Below are 19,573 nucleotides of genomic sequence, written 5' to 3'. Positions count from 1 at the left end.
CTTCAGAGCCATTTTCTCTCCCCGATTCTTAGTGTCAGTTTGTGGCGGTCTCCCTTCGCGAAATCGAAATCTCTCCGAGAGCCAGGACCATTTTTCAGCCGTGTATTTGATGCCCCACAATGTCTGAACCTCGCCGGGCACCCAGGCGCTAACGAAATGCTTGTTGATCGGTCGCCTCGTGCCCGGGGCGGCGCGTGCAGGCCGCCACGCTGCCCTGGAACTTTGTGCGTCCGCCCGTACTCCCCTCCCCGGTGTCCCTCTCCCCGCGCTTTGGGAAGGCAGCCCCTTCTCTCTGCAGCCCGGAGGACTGGCATTGCTGCTGCCAGTGACACTTTCCAGCCGCTTCCTCTGTTCTTCCGAGCAAAATAGCCCCGGACCTCGGAGTGCTGGGGAACCATCGGTTGGGGCGGGGGGAAGGGAGGGGGAAGAGAGAGAGAGGGGAAGGGAAGGGAGTGCTTGCTGAGGGCCAGGTAACCAGCAGCAGAGATTCGGCAGACCCTCTGTTCCACAACCTGTCGTACCTTTTCCTCCCTCTCCCCTCCTCCCCTCCCTGCCGCCTACTAACAGCTGATTTTGACAAAGGTGTAGCCAAAGGCCCTGCTAGGATCCGTAGGGGTTCGGGGCCCCTGGGCAGATCTAGGAGAAGATAATGTGTGGGCTCCACATCGCAGTTTCTGACTGAACAGGCTCCACCCCCACCTCCCCACCCCCTCCGCGTGTGTGTGTGTGTGTGTGTGTGTGTGTGTGTGTGCGTGTGCGCGCGCGCGCGCGTGTGTCTGCGTGAATGTGTATATGTGATGCTGCCGCCACTGCCGAGGGTGCTGCTGCCGCTCCTGCCTCTTTCTCGCAGGCAGTCAGCCGGCCGGCTGAGCTTGCGGCTGAGGCGGCAACAGCCGCAGCAGCAGCAGCGGCGGCGGCGGCGGCGACGGCGGCGGCGGCGGCGGCGGCGGCAGCACTACTAGCAGCGGCGGCACTAGCAGCGGCAGCGGTAGCACTAGCAGCAGCAGAGGCAGCGGCAGCACTAGCAGCGGCCGCCTAAGCTGGGCACACGTAGCATTGTGGAGCGGGGAGTGAGAGCTCGAGCCAGGCAGCCAGAGAGGGCAAGAGCCGTAGCGGGAGCCGTAGCGGCGCGGCGCAGCCCCGGGCGCCTCGCGCCACCTCGTCCTCAGCCTCGCGCCGCTGGCCGCTGCGCTCAGCTCGCGAGGCTGGCCGAGGGGCAGCGCGACCGGCGGACGGACACTTCGACTGCGGGTAGCGCGCTGGCCAGGCGAGTCTCCTCAGGCAATTCGTGCCGCTAGCCTAGGCTGGCCGCTCACTTGGAGCCGGGGCAAGGAGCCGGCTGCCGAGCCGGGGGCAGCTGCCAGCAATTCTGGAGAGACTCTCCAGCCCACCGCTATGGATCTATTCGACTTTTTCAGGGACTGGGACTTGGAACAGCAGTGGTAGGTTTCCGGGTTTTGTTGTTTGGGGATTTTGTTCCCCCCCTCGTTTTGCCAGGGCTTCCCCCCCTAATCCTTTTCCTCTTTTCGGGGCTTCTTTGTTAAGGGGGTGAAGAGATGGGGGGGCGAGTGAATGAGAAGCCCCCAAGTGTTTCTTACTTGCTTTAAGCCACCTTAGATTGGGGGGAGGATAGGAAGAGGAGGGTTACGGGGACAGATTTCGGGCTTTGGTTTTTTCAAGTTAGGAGAGTTGTATTAAAAAAAAATGCAATTTGATGATGCTTAGGGGTGTTGAGCCATCCCTCTTCCCCCCTCCCCTTTTTCGGGTTTTGTTCCTCACCGGCTCTGCTTGCCTTCAGCTGGCAGAGATACCTAATGCTTTCTCCAATAGATGGCTTAACTTTAAGGGTGCTTCTATATCTTGCTAGGCTTTTTAAAAAAAGGAATTTTAAAGAGGCAAGCATGCACCTCCTTCCCTGCTCCCCCTGCTCCCCACATACATGGGCAAAGCATCTTTGGACCGTTAGACAGAGACAGACAAACAACACACACACACACACACACACACACACACACACACACCCTTCCTTTCCACTTTGCTTCTCATAAGTTCTCTTTACTACTATAGGAAACGATGCGACTTCTTGTAAGAACTATATACTTGCTAATTTGGAGCCCCATATTATAATTGATTAAGGGGCAAATACGATGTAAGTTAGTCCTGAAGTGTGGCAGTCTGACATAAGTGTACAAATAATTACTGACTTAACGCTGTCCTCCCTTCTCCCTCCCCCAAACATCCTCAGGCTTTTGCATTGTGCAGATAGCTCAGATGGGAAGGTTTGTGCATATTCTGGAAAATAGTGTATACCCGTTGCCTAAGGCTTGAACAGAGGTCAGGAGGGAGCAGGGAAATTGATACATATGGGCACATCAACTTTATTTATTTATTTATTTATCTACCTGTCTATCTTTTTATTTTTGCTTCCTTCTCTAGGAGAAATGTTACCTTTTTTTTTTTTTAATCTGCCCTAGCAATTTAAGCTATTGTGTCATTTATCTTTTTCATTCTAGTAAATTAGATATTTTGGGTAATTTAGAATTCCAAGCCTGGTTACTGGCTTTTCACTTGAATTGAAATCAGCTAATGGTCCAACCTGAAATGAGAGTAAAAGGTCTTTTTTTAATGTAAAAATGCAGTCATGTCTTGGCCCCCAAAGCTGTAGGTTTTTACAGTCACCTTGCTACTCTGATGATTTTACTCAATTTTTGGAGAAAAGGATCATACACTTAGGCAGCTATATTTTACTGATCCACACTGCTTCAGTTGCAAATCTAAGATAACCAGAATTTAAATACCTGTCATCTTTTATTTTCCAGCCTTGCCATGTAAATCCTTGAAAACACGAATTACACAGTATCAATATTCATCTGGAAGGCACTTTTGATCTCATGCAGGGTTTTATCAGCTACACATTAAACATTAGACTACAATGTTTAATAGTCATGCTGTTGTTATTTAACAGTAATAATCACAATAAAATCACTCCTCAATTAAATATTATGCTTCTGCACAGTATCTGTACTCAGCTGCACTAATTCATTTCGCAGGCAGCTGATAAGTACTGTCTTGCTATTTGCATACGATTTGCCTAATATACGGTGTGGGTAACATCATCAATTTAATAGACACAGTTACAACTGAAGATGGTGGGTGTAGTTCAAAAATGTTAAAAACAGCCAGCAGGTATGTTTTTTTTTTTTTAAGACGTCTAAGCACAGTATTTGGATTTTCTTTCTGTCTCGGCCTCTTTTAATCCAAAAGAGCAATTCACTTTGCTCTGATTTCTTTTCTGAAATGGATGAAAATTCTTGTTCTCTTACCTTTTCTTAGAGCAAAATGCAACACCTTCATTTCTCAGGAGTTCCAACTAATCTTTGTTTTAGGCCCATATATGCCTCTAGCTCCTCCATGGGAGTGCGGGTGGGGGGGATGCAGGGAAGGAGCCTACTGGATCACTTAGTGTAGTATGTATATGTAGATAAGCATGAATTTTGCCTACACTCATTGTGTGGAAAACATACTCTGTCTGTCTCCGATTTCTGGGTTTTGTTTTTTTGGTTAGTTCTTTTTTTTTTTTTTTTTTTTTTTTTTTTTGTTCTATTCACTAGTATGCTTGCTTTATGTGCTTGCCTTTATAAACATCTGGTGTGCATTTGTGTACCCCCCCACACTACCAAGAAAATAAGAGATGACCCTGCTAAATGCAATGAAAGCTTGCTATTCAGGTGACTGTAATGTGTCATTAGTGTTAGAGGACTAGAAAAGGAATTCTGACCCTGAAAACCAGCCCTGACATCAAATCATATTCCAACTCTCTAGACAGCCCAGAATTTGCCCGTTATATTTATTCCCACTCAGTAGCAGCTAGCTTGCATGTGTGACCCTCACCCGTGGTACTGTCAACATTAGAAAGCTTATTTTCCTCTAGACGGGTGCTTTAGCTTCACTGGTGGAACTTAACACTCTCGGTAACTGCCAGGAAAGGCCTACACCTTTATTTCATGAGCTTGTGCTTCCGTTTATCTGTATACAAAAAAGTATGCCCCATATATGTTCAGAGCCCCTCGTATGAATAAATAGGAGAAAATGGGGTGAAAACGACACCCGGGGGACTCCCTCCCCTCACATTGTGCTTTAGAATTCACATTGCTGGCTTTTAAAAACTGCAGAAATCCTTTAATAGATCTATCTAGCCCTGGGCTGGATTAGAGGGCCAAGCCTCAAGTTCTGTGAAATTTCTGCATGAATAAGTAACATTTACCTGAGTAAGATTTTTCAATATAAACTGGTGTGTGAAAGGAATGAGAAAAGAAAATGAAAATCTCCTGTGCCTGAGACCCCATGGTCTTTGAAAAAAAAATAGAGCCGATTCCCCCCCCCCCTTTTAAGTCATTCTGTAGGCTTGTCTGTGGTCACCAAGGTAATGGCATTTTGAAGTCCCCGGCCCCTGTGGCTGGATTTGGACCTCTCTCTGGGAAGCGGTGATACCTTTAATCACCTACTAGAGCAAAAAAGCTCAGAAAAGCAACTCAGATATGAAGCCATTCAAGGCCATGGGTGGTAAAGAAGTACACTGCTATTTTGTCCCAGCTTGAGGTTTGCCTTGGGGGAAGGGGGGAAAAGGGGGAGGGGGCGGAGTAGCAGGGCCAAGAGCTTCTCCTTTAGTTTTTGAAATGGCAGCAGAGAAAGGGTCCATTTTGGAGAAGAAAAAAAACCAAAACAAATGTCAGCCCATCCTTAATGGGCAAAGCAAACTCTTCTAAAAGAAAAGCTCTAAGCACAGTGGTGCAGATGGTAGCTAAGTGATCTTGTCAGGAGAAGAAGCCTTCTTGCTAGCAGAGCCCCGAATCAATTGTTTTTACTTTTTAGATGATGTCTCCCAAGTAGCCTAATTAGAGCCAAGCTAGTAAACTGGCACTCAGACTGGAAGAGATTTCAACTCACTCCACTGGGATATAAATAGAAAGTTCAAAGGTCCGTGTGTGGTTGTCAAAGCTGAGAAGAGGCCATGTGCTGGCCAGTTTTCTCTTGTGTCTGAAGGCAGAAGCACGCTGGCCTCTGGAGAGCGGCGCACCCCTTCACCCTGTTCCTTGAGCCCGGAGCCGGTGACCCTGCTCTCCACACAAAGGTGGACTGTTCCAGCTTCAGCCTGAGCTCTCCCCTGCACACTGCAGCAGCACAAGAGCTGCTTCTCACTGCCTTCTTGGCGCAGACGTCTTCAGAGGCCTTGTGAACTCCAATTCTTAATATTAGAAAAAGGCCGTTAGGAGAGAAAGGGCTGTGAGATGGAGAGATGACATCCCTCATGATATCCCTTGCAAACCTGGATGTTTTTTGGTTCTTGGGAAAGAGAGGGGAGGGAGGAGCAAAGGAGAGGGAGCCAGAGAGGGAGGGAGAGACAGACAGAGACAGACACAGAAAGAGAGAGAGACACAGAGAGGGAGAGGGAGATAGAATCAGAGATGAAGACAGCTGGTTCTAACTAATATCCTTAGCTTTGGATGATTTCTCTCCCCAACCCACGCACCTTCCCTGTCTGTATATATTTGTCATCCATTCAGAGGAAGAATAATTATATTTAATTTACTATACATTCTCAAATGTTTGCCAATTATGCTAGCCATTTTTAAAAAGCATTCCAGAGAGTTTGGGATAGATGGGTAGGAAGATCAGGTAGAAGAGAAGGTCCCCGCTCCCCCTAGGGAATAAAAAAAAAAAAAAGCAAAACAATCAGTGTTTGTAAATTTTGAAAGCACCTCCATTGGACGGGGAGAAAAAAATTCCTGTGTGAGAAATCAATTAAATGATACATGAATTGTTTTGTTAATGATGCAGTCAAGCCTTTAACAACTTAAAAATATACAAATAGAGTTGGAAAATGACTGTCTCAGTAATAAATCAGTCATTACACAGATAGGAGGCACAGCTCTGAAGTATTTTGTGGGTGGAAGAAAATCACATTGTTTTGAAACATGCTGCTTTTTGTGGACTCCAAATGGTTTTAATGGAATGAATCCTCCTTTCATGTCTTTTATTCACCGAGATGATTTTTTCCACGTTAAATTTAAAGATAGCTAAAATGATTTGAATTGTTCACATTTGCCTAAAAATCTCAACAAATAAAAAAGAGTTCTCTCTGGAACAATAGAGAGGCCCTGGCCTTTGTGGCCTTCAGATGGAGTGAGATCATGCCCTTGATTAACAGAATTGGCTTGTGTCTCCAGGATGCCGGACCACCCAGTCAGGTCATTGGATTCAGTGACCAAAGTCAGTCTGGTTGGTTGATTAGTGGCATGAAGACAAAGCAGTGGGTGCATTGAGTAACTTTTTTTTTTTTACTTTTCAACTTGCTGTTTTAGTGTTGTGGAGACCAGAGCTTAAAAAAAGGTTTAAAATATCTTTGCATTGATTGCTGAAGTCCAATGGATTGCAGACAGGGTCACTCCTCCTCCTTGCTCTGTCTGAACAGCTTGGAGAGATCTGCCCTTTTAAGTATAATCTCCTGGGGGTGAGAAAAAGGAGAGAAATCCAAATCAAAGCAAAGTGGCAAAGGGAAGCCTGGGGAAATGGGAAGAAGACCAATCCTGGTTTTGCCACTGACTGATGGGATGCCCAGGGAGCAGCCATTTGCCCTTTCTCCACTATAGTTTGCTCACCTTTCAAATGAAGGGTTAAACTGATCTCCATATTCTTCTAAACCCCTTTCAGTTCTCAGCCCTGTCTTAATTTCTCTCCTTCCATGATTGTTACCAGAAGAACTGTTAGAAATAAGTTGCAAATAATAGCTTCTCTTAAACAGGGGGACTCACAAAATGAATTTCCGGTTTCATTTTATGCTCTTACTAAATTACGCCTGAGGAGCTGGTTGCTTTTTGCTCCACATGGGTTGGAACATATAATTTTTCTATAAGTAGGCCCAATTGAAACATGATAGTTCTATTGTATGCCTAGGTAAACATAATAATTGTATATAACAGGGGATTTGACAGATCAAAATGTATTGTAAAATAATATATTGGTTATACCACGCTACAGACTTGCAATACGTTTATGTTTATGTTTATATATCCCATTGATGGGGATTGATGAATGAAAAAGCATATGAGGAGAAAGCTGGTTGAAATCTTGGACAACTATTCTTCCAAGTGTAGATTCTCAAAATTTGAAAAATTTCTTTATTTCTTTATTGAAATAAGAATATGACTAGTGAGTAATTTTGTGAGTTAAGCTGAAGCAGAGGGGGTTTTACAGGGGAATGTTGTACTGATTTTTAAAGCCACAATACTGACCTCTAGGGAACAGTATCTTGTATAACCCTCAGTCCTTTGCTCAGTATTCAAGAAATATGCCAATGTACTGATAATAAATCTCTCTGCAGTTCAGTGGCTGTGGAGAATCAACATGACATAGTGGGGGGAGTGCTTAACTTGGTGTCCTGAAACTTTGGCCTCATATGCATCTGTGGACATGTCATAGCTTTGAGAAGCGGCAGGCTTGTTTTATCTCTCTTGAGCCCCATCAATGAAATCATCTCTGTACAGTGTGATGGGATCTGAAAGATCATCTCTCTAATCTAATCCCCTTATCTTACAAATGAGGAAACTGAGGCCTCACTATGGGCAATTTGCTTTTTTAAAGCCTGGAGCTCAGGCCCCTGCTCCAATCCTCAAATCCATGTTTTTTTCCTATTCCAGCAAATCTCTAAAATGGGAATAGTAATGCCTCCCAGGATCCTTGTGAGGATCAAATGAGATCGTGTATATAAAGCACTTTGGAAACTCTAACATACTCTATGAATGATCACCTATTATTATCATGACAGGTAAACCCAAGGGCCATATGATATGTACCTAATAACAACTGCCCTCTGTGCTGCTCCTCTACAGGTTGTATAATGTGCTTATTGTTTGAGGATTCATTCTCCAATTGGGCCAAGAGACCAACTTGACCTTTTTCCCAGAAAAGAATGCTGGCAGGAGAAGACAATTAAAAGGGAAGAAAATCAGGGGCTCCTAAGAGGGAAAGCTGCTATTTGAATCCTATTTCTGGGAACTTTAAAGGATATGGGGAAAAGAAAGAGGGAAGGAAAAACAATTTTGTTCCATAATAGCTCACATTTCCCTGGTGTCTTAGGGTTAGCAGAACCCTTTACATGTGTCCTTTCATTTGATCCTCCAGCCTTTCCCTTGCAATAGGTGCTGTTATTATCTCAATTGGGTAGGTGAAAGTGAGGTTCCAGTGTAGTGATTTGGTCAGACTCCAGAGTTGGTACCTGAGGTAGCAGTCAAATCCACCTCATCCCAATCCCCGACTCTGAAAGAGTTGTCTGTATTTGTAAACTTAGTGTGTCAGTAGGCTAGAAGGCAGATATAGAGCAAGGCTGTTCCAAAGGCAGAAGGTTAGTCCATTTTCCTGTCTTCTGCTTGCCTTGAGATTGCAGCCATCCCCTTTTGGATTTCATCATGAAAGGTTGTTGTGTTTTGTTTTGTTTGACTTAACTATAGCAGATCCACACCATAAATTACTCTGTTAAACTGAGGCCCAGCACTAGGTTGCATTTCTGTCAAAATTTTGTGCTTTTAACTCGAGTGGAGTCTTATCTGCATGTTCAAAGCCTGTTGAAGTTTACGTGGTGGAGAGGGTAGGCGATGCTCAGAATTGTTGGAATTTACTTTAAAGTAAATCTCATCTATGACCTGAGCTGTGAACATCTCCTGACCTACTGGGCTGAGAAAAATGATCTGGGAGTTTCAGTTGAATGATGAGCTCTAAGCTGAGTTGACAATAACCCTTCCTGTGAAATCTGATTTTGATTAGGGGTAGCCCAGTATATGGAATGATATCTCTTAGGGATAGTGCATGTGTTTTGCTTCATATGAAAACCTCAAACAACTAATAATTTAAAGTAAACTCTGGTTTGAGTTTTCAGTAGTTCCTGTGTGGTGGAAGAAATGTGTGATGGTACCCAAAGATTTTTTTTCTGTGTGTTTTATAAGGGCTTAAGATTACCCAGTTACAAATGGGAAAATAGGGTAAGGAAACACATATTTTGTTTTTGTTAGACATTAAACATCCCTCATTCCCTCCTTCATTTATTTTTTTAAGTCTTGGCTATAAGCAAAAGGAAGTGACCTCCAACATGCTACTACCATGTTATGTGGCGTAGTTTTGTTTTGTTTTTCAAAATACTGGTGCTCTGTGTTCCCTTTAGTTGAACCCAACAAATTCCTCTTAAGTGTCTACCGAATGCATTGGAGAAAGTACTCTACTGGGAGATGCTGAAGGAGATGCCCTTGGCAGTGTAAAACAAATATAGAGACTGGTCTTCTTGTTGGCCTTTCTTAAATCATGTACTTGGAATCAGATTTTATGTTTTCCAGGCAAAATATCTCTTGGGAATAGCAATAAAATGGATTATTTTTAAGTCAATAGAAATAAAATCAGAAAATATACTTTTTAACTCACCATGAATTGATGCTGAAATTATAGTTTCTACCTTAACAATTACTGGGAGAAGAGTGGTTTTATGGGCATGTATTATATAGTCTCCTGCTGGCTGGTGTTTTCCAAGTTTGATCAAAATAGCCAGTTGACCTGGATGAAATTCTGTCTATTGATCAGTTGTTTTGTTTTCATGATATCAGATAGAAAATTTGCCTGTTTTTCACTGATTAAATGGTTTCAACCATTGTAACCGAAGGGCTGTGTAGGATCATAGATTTACAGCTAGAGGGGACCTGTGAGATCTATTGGCAATAAGGGGATTGATCGAAGGCCAGAGCCTGTAAGTGATCTCGAGGTTATGCATGTGGCAAGGGGCAAAGTTAGGATTTGAACTCAGATCCTCACACTTTAAATCTGGTTCTCTTCTGTAGCACTAAACTTCCCCAGGCACCACAGAATCATTGGAACATACTTCACTGATAACCAGCTCATCTATTAAGTCTTTTATTGAACCCTGTAGCAGGGTACATGGTGTAACTTTTTTATTGTATCACATAAACATCAATTCAATTAGACACTCAGGGAAAATTTTAGAGCTGGAAGGTACCTTAGAGATCATCTGCTTAGCCCCTTCACTTTACCGTCAGGAATTCTGCCTCTCCACTCAGCACTCTTTCCACCCCATCAAGTATTTATTAAACTTTGACTATATTCACAGCATTGGCATGGGTACAAGAGACGGAGAAATGTGTTCAGACCTCAAGAGGCTTACAATCTAGTTTGGGAGATTGGAATAATACATGACAATTTAGGAATGAATACATAGGCTATGAGAAGTCAGAGAAATGTGAGATGGCTGTAGACTGCAGCTGTGCAAGAAAATATGGGCGATGATAGGGAAATGATTTTGAGCAGTCAATATAATACAAAGTAAAGTGGAAAGTTGGCAATTGGGCCTTTCTAGAGGGCCAACCAGATCATTGAAGATAAACAGAAATCTCCTCTGGGCCTAATTTATCTAATTTGGCTATCTCCACAGCTCAAAGTCATACACTTGATTGCCAAGGTCACACTTCTCTGTAGGTATAGTTGGCTTGACAGTATTGGCCACCATTTTTTTTGGGGGGGGGATAGTCACAAGATTCTTGTTAAATGTAGTTGAAATCCCAATGGATATATATATATATACACATACATACATACATACACACACACACAAATGCATACATGAATTTGTATATTTGTGTGTATACTGTATTTGCAAATATTTTCCATCAGCATCACTTTCCTTTCAGAGAAATCATAAATGAAAGTTTGTTTTTCTTGAAACAATTGAAACACATGTTTGCAAATTGGCAACATTTGCTGGCAAAATAGGTTTTTTCAACGGTAAAATACATTTGGGCTGTTGAGATGCTCTCAAATAAAATGCTTCTTTTTTTGAGCAGAGTTTTTGAATGGTAAAGCTCCCAATATTGGTGCAACTGTTTCATTCCTTCACTTAGAGTTCATCTTGTTTTTAACCTTGACATTAAGAGAACATAATTTGGTTGATCCTGGCCCATTCAGTATACAGCTGTGTGTTACTGTGTTTTTGCCATGTGTTAGTTTGAATCAGAGGATGACCAAAGGCAAATATGACAGAGTGATCAGAATTACTAATTAAGGTGATCAGTCTTCTTAGTCACTTGCATTTTAATCCTCTTGTCTTGTCTCTGAAGAATTTTAAGGAATAAGCTAATTCAGTTCAACATATTTTGCATCTCAACTTGGCCATTCAGTCTGAGATGAGCTCAAGTGGTGTTTGGTATGGAGAAGATGAGCTTGGTTTGTGAACTTGGACTTTGATATTGATATGAGTAAATAGAATAATCTGGGTCACTCACCAGGAACCATTGCTGTTTCTGTAGTAGGTCAGGGCTATTTCTCCTTGATTCTTTGCTAGATACCTTGTACAGGAGTGGGAATTGAATTTAAACTCAAACCAAATATGAGTCTTGAATGAGAGTGGAGTTTTGTGCTTCATTATGACTATGATATGCATGGCTTAGAGTTTTGCTTTGAGAGAGCCTCAGGCCTCTTAGGCATTTTGATACTAGAAAGAGATTATCTTCAGGAGGCTATAGCATGTAGAAGAAAAATGAAAAAAATGTAGCCAGTCACCTGGCTGTTTACTCTACATGATGCTGGATATGTAGACTGGAAATCCAGATAACTGGTTCTTTCAAAAAAAATTTTTTTTTAATGTAGAGAAGTCCTAGAATCATGTAGACAGAGATTTTTTATAGACCTGAACGAATTGTGAATTAATGTGGGGTGAAAATGGTTCTTAATAATTGTAAATAATAAATAACTTCTGAAAACCTCAACTGAAAATAGATCAGAGGGTCTAGGAGAAGTTCTAAGAGAAGAGAGTAGCATTAGCATGGGTAGCTGACCTCATGTAATACATATATTTCATAAATTGCGTGTATGTTGATGTTTTATAAATTTATTTGTTCATTAAATGTCTTAGGGTATTTGCTTGTTTTAGTGAATTATTTGGTAATGCAGATAGTTTGAAATCTCTCTTTCAAACTTAATTTATCTTTTTTTCCTTCTGGTTTTTTGTGCTGCAAGTTTTCTCAAAGCAAAATATGCCAGAATTTTGGATTTTTCATCTTGTGGTCTATGTCATCTGGAGAGTACTTTAGAGGCCTTTTATTTCCATGCCTTTTAGCACCTACCACAAAGCTTCACAGAAGTTGGATGTTCAACAAATATTTGAATTGAATTGAATTGAATTTTTCCAAAAAGACAGTTTTGTTTGATCTTATACACCTAGTCACATATCAAGGTTCTGGGCCGTTACTGGAACTGAAAACTGATTCTTTCAACATTTTCTGAGTATTTCTCCCTAGCTTTATGACATTATTTCTTCTGAGCCAGATGCTTTTGTTTTGAACAGTCTGTTGCTTTTGGTGGCTAACCTAAGGCTTGGGTTTTCCTAACATATATTTTTAGACAGAACATTTTCTATTTATATCTTTGGAGGATTCAAATTGCTTTGTGTCATATTGAGGATCTGCAGGAAAAAAAAAAAACTTTCTTCTTATACATTGAATTTAAGATTTCAACAGGTTTATGTAATTAACATTATTTATGAGAACATTCTGCCATCAAGTGTCGATATCTGGAGAGCAACTGACACTGTGCTTTTATTGTGTGAACAAGTTTGAAGGATTGAAGAGCATTAAAAAAACAATGTTTTTTTTAAAGGCAGTCATGGGGTCAAGAGCTAGAGGTATCTTACTAGTTTGTTAAAATTAACAAGACTGACAAATGAGCTTGTAGCTTGGAGAAATCAGAAAATGGACTGACCAGTATTAATGACCAGAGATTATGGGTGTTTTTTTGAACATCAAAGCCTCTCTTCAGATGTATTGACCAACTGGTTTTGGAGTTCCATAAAAGCCTAGTTATTTAACCTTCAGCGATGTGATGGTAGCCAAGTAGCAGACAACCCTTGTTCTCAAAAACTAATACTGATTGGATGATCATTTGCATATTTCTAAGAAATAACACTGAAACACCAATGAGGCAAATTACACACTTCTAGATTGCTAGGCATTTGTGAGCAAACGGCTCTTAGTTGTGATTCCAGAGCCAAGAATAGAGAAGAGAAGAACATCTTCCAAAATGTTGGAAAAGTTAAAGTGAATGCTAAATGGAGACAAGGAGCAATACCGATTGTAGAGCCAACATTACCTCAGCCAAATAATGTGTAGAGATACTGGTCTATGATAACCAACAGCTATGCATAGTAGAATCCTAATGGGATTCCTATCTGTTAACATTACGTCAAGTGGAGCTTTTGATTTATTTTGTAGTTTTCCAAAGCTCCGTTTTTACTCTGTACAAATAATGCATTAGTCACACTGGATAAAATGGCATATTGAATAAAATTGTGATTTTTTTCTTTCTCATAATCTCATTTTCTAAAGAATTAAATCAGTTTAAAGTTTATTCATGCAGTAAGTGATAGTTGGTTGAATGAAATCTTTCCATCTTTTGCTTCCTTGCTCATTAGAAAAGACAGTATCATCAGGTTCCTTATTTTCTCCTAGTCTCTTTTATTCCCCTTCATGTTTCTAGAATGCACAAAGAAGAGTTTCTTGTTTTTATATTTGCCTGTTTGTGGACTGTGTCATGTTGCATCTTCTATGAGGTAGATGTTTTTCTCTGGATGTTAGAATGTACTCTGACCTAACACTTTCTAGGGCATGAGAATTAGAAGACTTATTTTCAATTTACTAAAACTGTACTATGTTCAGAGGTAGTATGGCAGATATGGGCATAATGCAAAATCTGGAGGCAGAAGACCTGGGTTCGAATTTTGATGCTGCCACACATTGCCTCCCAGACCCCTCTTGCTTCCAGGCTAGTCTTTATTGCCATGATATGGAAATATGGCTCGTATAGAGAAGGGGCCAACCAGTCTCATCAATTGCCTACCATCTTCTACATAGAAAGGTGTGCCTGCCTAGCTGAAGCAAGACAGGAGGAAGTATGTGCCACACAAATCAAACCACCAGCATTATCTTTAGTACTATCTCTCTCAGACCCTCATGGAGATAGTCTAGAACTCTGAACCTAAGAGCCTTGAGAAAAATAATGTTTCTACCATATTGCCTACAGGCTTCACCCTGGGAAACAATCCCGGTGGAAACACAGCCTGGCAACTTCTCCTGCAGGTGCTATGGATCCAGCTACTTAAGACACAGAAAGGAAAATTCTTGATGTCAACATCCATGATATTGTCAAGTGGTTTACCATCAGCAACTTTTGTGCTTTATTCAGTGAAATTACTACAAATAAGAGGTACACTTATCTACTTTGCAGCTGTATGTTTAAGACTTTGGGATGTTTCCATCTGAAACCTTTCATATATGGTATCTTCTTTATTAGAATATGATCTGTTTCAGAGCAGGAATTGGCTTTTCTATTTATATCCCAAGTCTTTTGCACATCATGAGTGCTTAATAAATAATTTTGTTATTCATTTATATATAAAAGAAGAGGGTCGGACCAGTGGATCTCTGAAGTTACTTATTAGATCCTTGGATTACTTGCTAAGCCTCTGCTATTTTTAAGGAAAACAGCAAAACAATTAAATAGTCATATCTAGCAGGGCTTCTTAAATTTTTTCCATTTGTGAACCCAGTTCGTCCCAGAAACTTTTACATGTCCCTGGGTATATGGACATATAACATAGGTATACATTTACTGAGAATAAATCATAAAGAAATATATTTTAAAACAATTCTTTGATATATATATATAATTTGCCATTTATTAAAGGCAAATTTGCATGCTAATAAGATGGATGTGCTTGTTTATTTTTACAGAAAAATGAAGTTTTGGTGGAATATGTAATACCTTTTACATTCATAATACCTCCAAATTTTTCTGGACCCTTATCTTCAGCATGGAGTCTTGACCCACATTTTAAGAAGCTTTGATGTATAGTATAAGTTTAAATTTGGAGGTATCAAACAGGATTTTGATAAGGGTATGCCTCTCCCAAGATCACTATTTCAATTCTAATTTTTAGGAAATTAATTTTTCTTCAGTTACTTTTTTAAAGCTCCTTTTGTATTTGGCCAAATTTATTTTTTAAATGAGTTGTTCTGTTTAATGGATTTTTAAAAATTCTACTTTTCAAGGAGTTGTTTTCTTTTTCCATTTTGTCAAATCTATTTTGTAAGGAGTTATATGCTTTTTCCATTTCACTAAATCTATTTTAAGAAGTTTTTTTTTAAAGATAATTTCTGATACATCAATTTCTGTTCAGATAAATATAGATAATCTCTTCCAAAGTTCTCATTTCCTTTTCCCATTTTTCTTCTCTCTTTTAAGATCCTTTTTGAATTCTTCCAAGAGAACCTTGTGAGATGGGGACCAATTCATATTACCCTTTGGGGCTTCATCTGGAGAAGATCTGCTTTTAGTGTCCTTAGGGTTTGAAATCTCTCTCCATAGAAAATCTAGGGTCAGAATTCTTTTTACTTATTTGCTCATTTTTGAAAAGGTTAAAGTTTCCTTTTAGGGCAAAGGGGAGATTGTCTAAGCTTCCTCTACAGGCAACAGTGGCTGCTGACTAACTTATGATGCTGGATGGGCGTGCCTAGATCCCAAGATATTCTCGGGTGTAGAGGCTCACTGTTTAACTTTTGTATTTGCATTGGATGTCTTGAAGCTAATCTGCTAATCTACTGGCTTGCAACCAGGAGAATAAACAACACTGCTGCAGATTCCTCCTAGTAAATTCCCTGGCAAGCAGCCCACACCACCCTGGATCTTTGTATTGCCTGCCCTCAGGTGCCTGCACTTAGCCTACCTCCCTCTGTGCCCGATTGAAGCAGATCTTTTCTGAAGTTCTTCCAAATTATCTTCTGCTGGAAATTTGTTACACTCCAAATAGTTGTGGGTTCTGTCACTCCAAAACCAGTTCAGAGGCTTGATTTGCTGTTAATTTGAATGACATTGGGGAAAGGTTACATAACAACATGTCTCCTTTCTGCCATCTTGGCTCCCAAGATCCCCATTTCTATGCCAATTCAACTTATGTTTTAAAAATTCTTATTATTATCCTTCTATGTTAAGCACTGTGGCTACAAAGATGGCAAACAGCTCTAGAAATAACTGTTTGTGTATCTCCATAGTGGAGGTGGCTCTTTCCTTGTCCTCTAAGTGTTACAGATTCTGTTTGATTATTAGTTATATTTATATAAATAGTCCAGAATTGAGGTAGAGCATGGCATAGTGGTTAGAGAAAGGAATGACTTTGGAGTCACTGAGAACTGGTTTCGAGTCTCAAGTCTTCTCTTGATCCATACTTGTTTTATAAACACAGGAAAGTCACTTACCTTCTCAATGTCTTAGGCAACTTTCTAAGACAGCAGATTCTGATTGCCATTGTATTTGTGGATCTCCATCTGCACCAATCAGCCCAGAGAATTTCTGTGCTGAGCGTTCTCTATTAAATGAAATCACAGGTTGGGACTTCTCTCCTCCCACTTCACAAAAGAGAACAAGGTCATATAGATAGATTTACAAGTGTCAAAAGCTGTGGAACTTAACAGTTACTTCATCCTTATATCTTCTATTTAGTTCTTTGTTTTAATAGATAATAGAAAAGCTTGTATTGTTCAACTGAGATATGCTTTGGAATCTCTAGTTTTAGAATTTCATTCGAAATTTAGCTTTCAGTTCATAGATGGCTGATAACATGTGATTGTATATATTTAAGAAAGAAAAATGTGATTACAAAATGGTCACAAGGCCTATTGAACATCAAAAAGCCTTTGAAACCAGGCAAATGATATCGTATGGTCCTTATTTTTATTAAATTTCCATAAATTGCACATTATGAAAAATCGAGGAAAAAGTCATACATTTTGTAAAATTTATGAGGTTTTTTTGGGGGTGAGGGTTTCCAAAGCTTGACAACCCCCATTGCATCTGGCCTGGCACATTCCTATTTTTAATGAGAACCTTATGAGGGTGCTAAAGGCTTGGCTGTCTTAGGCAAGGTCTTTTCCCTATGGGGATCATAAAGGATACACTAGGCAGTAACGTCACTGCTAATGGAATTTCTCCAAAATGTTTCAAGGCAAGCTGCCTGCACCCAATTTAAGGGGTAAAAACTAGCAAGAGGTACCATGCTTAGGTCCTTATGGAATTGTAAACTTAAGGTTTTCTATTTATTTGAGCTAGAAAATGAGAATACTTTTGGGATTGATCTGCAGAGGAACCTTCTTGGATGCATGTATAAGTGTAATGAGAGATTTTTTTAGTGGAAAAACCAGCAGTTTGTAAATAAGAACAACTGAAGATGGAGCATTGAGATAAAAAGAGCAAAAAGCTGTATTTACAAATTAAGGATCTTGATTCCTTTGTTCATTTTCTACTTTATATCTTCCAAACTCATGTGCAGTAGAGTTTGCCCTAGATCTCTCACTCAGGAATTTGTGCTTGAAGATGTAGGAAGAACATGGTGATACTATAAATAGATGTTTGCATGCACAAATAATAAAGGTTGTCTATCTTGGACAGTGCCTTAATTTTGTATGTAGTGCTCCAAAGAATTCTTCCTTCCAATGGCATTTGGATAAGGAAGTGAAAAGAAGTTTGACTCAACCATCTTGGGGAAATTCTTCCTCTCTTTCTTGTTGTGTGTCTTAATTCTTTTCAGTTTAACAAGTATTTCTTAAATACCTACAGCACCCAGGTGGCACAAAGGATAGAGTTAAAGGCCTGGAGTCAGGAAGACGCATCTTCCTAAGTTCAAATCTAGCCATGTGACCCTTGGGCAAGTCACTTCACCGTTTGCCTCAGTTTCCTCATCTGTAAAGTGAGCTGGAGAAGGAAATGGCAGATCACTCCAGTGCCTTTGGCAAGGAAACCCAAATGGAGTCATGAACTTTAATAACAACGTACAACACTCTGTGTTTGGTTCTGGAGAAGCAAAGACAAAAATGAAATATTCCTTGTCCTACTGCGTTTCAATTCTCAGCATTTCAGTTCAGTAGTAACTGGGTTTCTGTATCATCCTCTCTTGTGTTTGGCTGCCTTTCCAATTTCTCACGAGCACTTCACCAGCTCTTTATTTGCTTCTCTATGTAGACATTTTTATGTATTGGGGAAAACTTTGGGGCAATAAAATGCACAAATCTTTGTTCTTCTATTGATTTCTCTTTGGCACATTTGCTTTTTTTCTGCCCTGTAATTAGTCATTTGGGAATAGTGTTTCACCCATTTTCAATAGGAAACTTATTGATTCTGAATATTCATTTAATTTACTGCTCTCAAAACTTATACTTTTTATGAAACATACATTACAGGAGACCATTCTTACCACTGACCATGTGACAGTATGGTGTAGTGGAAAGAACAGAGGCCCTGGACCCAAATCCCTTCTTTGACAAATTGGTCCTGTGATGATGGCCAAATCACTTCCCTTCTCTGGACCTCAGTTTCCTCTTTTGTAAAATGATAGGGTTGGACAAGATCATCTTTGAGGTGATTTCCAGCTCTAGATCTGTGACCTTCTCGTTGTTCTTAGTGTCAAAGGTTTGTTGTTTTTAACCTTTTCTGTGTGCATGAATTTGTATGAGGTAGCTCAGTGAAGACAAAGGGAGCACTGGATTTAGAACTTCTCTCCAAATCACCTCAGTGATACTTAGTGTGCGATTTCAGTCAAATTCCTTCCTGTCTCTGGCCTTAGGGTTTTTTTTTTTTTCATTGAAAATGAAGGATTTGAATGAAATGCTCTCTGGGATCTCATGTAACTCCAGCTCTTATGATTGTATAAAGGTAAACAACAATTGCTTTATTTCTTCCCTCATAAGAAGAAAATTCTTCAAGGGCCATATTATTTAATGTGTTACAAGCTGTTTCTCTGTGTTCCAAAATCTGGCCCCACAATTTTTGTAGTTCATATGGATGTTATGGCATATTAATTTAAAAAAACTCAAGGGAACAGTGTGTGTTTAAATTGTTAAATTAGTTTTCAGCTAAATTTAAGAAACCTGCAAATGCTAGCTGCTTTTCATTGGCATATGATGATATATTTGTTTATATTTCACAAAAATGTATTTAGTCATGGACTTTTACATTTTCATAAATAGATAATGGATGATAAAACCTTTAGAACTTGCATTAGTGCTACTCTTCACTCTAGATCAGAAATTCGCAGAATTAAAGCTCTCAGTGAGCCACTTTTTTCAGGGTGATTACATCTCATTAAAAATTGAAATGTAAAATCAGAAAAACCTGTAAAAACATAGAAATAAATAATCATTTTTTCTAAACTTATTTGGAACCCCTTTTAGTGATGTGAAGACAACATGATAATTGCATATATCACTTATTTTCTTTGTGCCAGGTGAGGTATGCAGGGGCAGAAGAACTTTCCTGGAACTTCATCCACACAAACTTGTGGGACCAGATTTTGGAACATAGAGAAACAGCTTGCAAGACATTAAATAATATGGCCCTTGAAGACTTTTCTTCTACATTAGAGAAGAAATAGAGCAATTGTTGTTACCTTGTAAGATCATAAAAGCTAGAGTTATGTGAGATC

At 40.1% G+C, this 19,573-nt stretch overlaps 1 protein-coding gene across 2 annotated transcripts in view; it reads left to right on the top strand.

Annotated features, from left to right (window-relative positions):
* Positions 1 to 1,226: 1,226 nt before the first annotated feature.
* Positions 1,227 to 19,573, top strand: part of AFF2 (ALF transcription elongation factor 2) — a 589,532-nt gene continuing 571,185 nt past the window's right edge. For both annotated transcript variants that reach the window (XM_051968827.1, XM_051968826.1), the window contains exon 1: positions 1,227 to 1,442. In XM_051968827.1, the coding sequence (XP_051824787.1) occupies positions 1,396 to 1,442 (47 nt within the window). In that variant the 5' untranslated portion in view covers positions 1,227 to 1,395. The remainder of the gene's footprint in view (positions 1,443 to 19,573) is intronic.

Source organism: Antechinus flavipes, chromosome X (assembly GCF_016432865.1).
Source record: "Antechinus flavipes isolate AdamAnt ecotype Samford, QLD, Australia chromosome X, AdamAnt_v2, whole genome shotgun sequence".
Classification (NCBI taxonomy): Eukaryota; Metazoa; Chordata; class Mammalia; order Dasyuromorphia; family Dasyuridae; genus Antechinus; species Antechinus flavipes.
The sequence above is the reverse complement of the archived record's forward strand: the minus strand, read 5'-3'. Positions and strand labels throughout refer to the sequence as shown.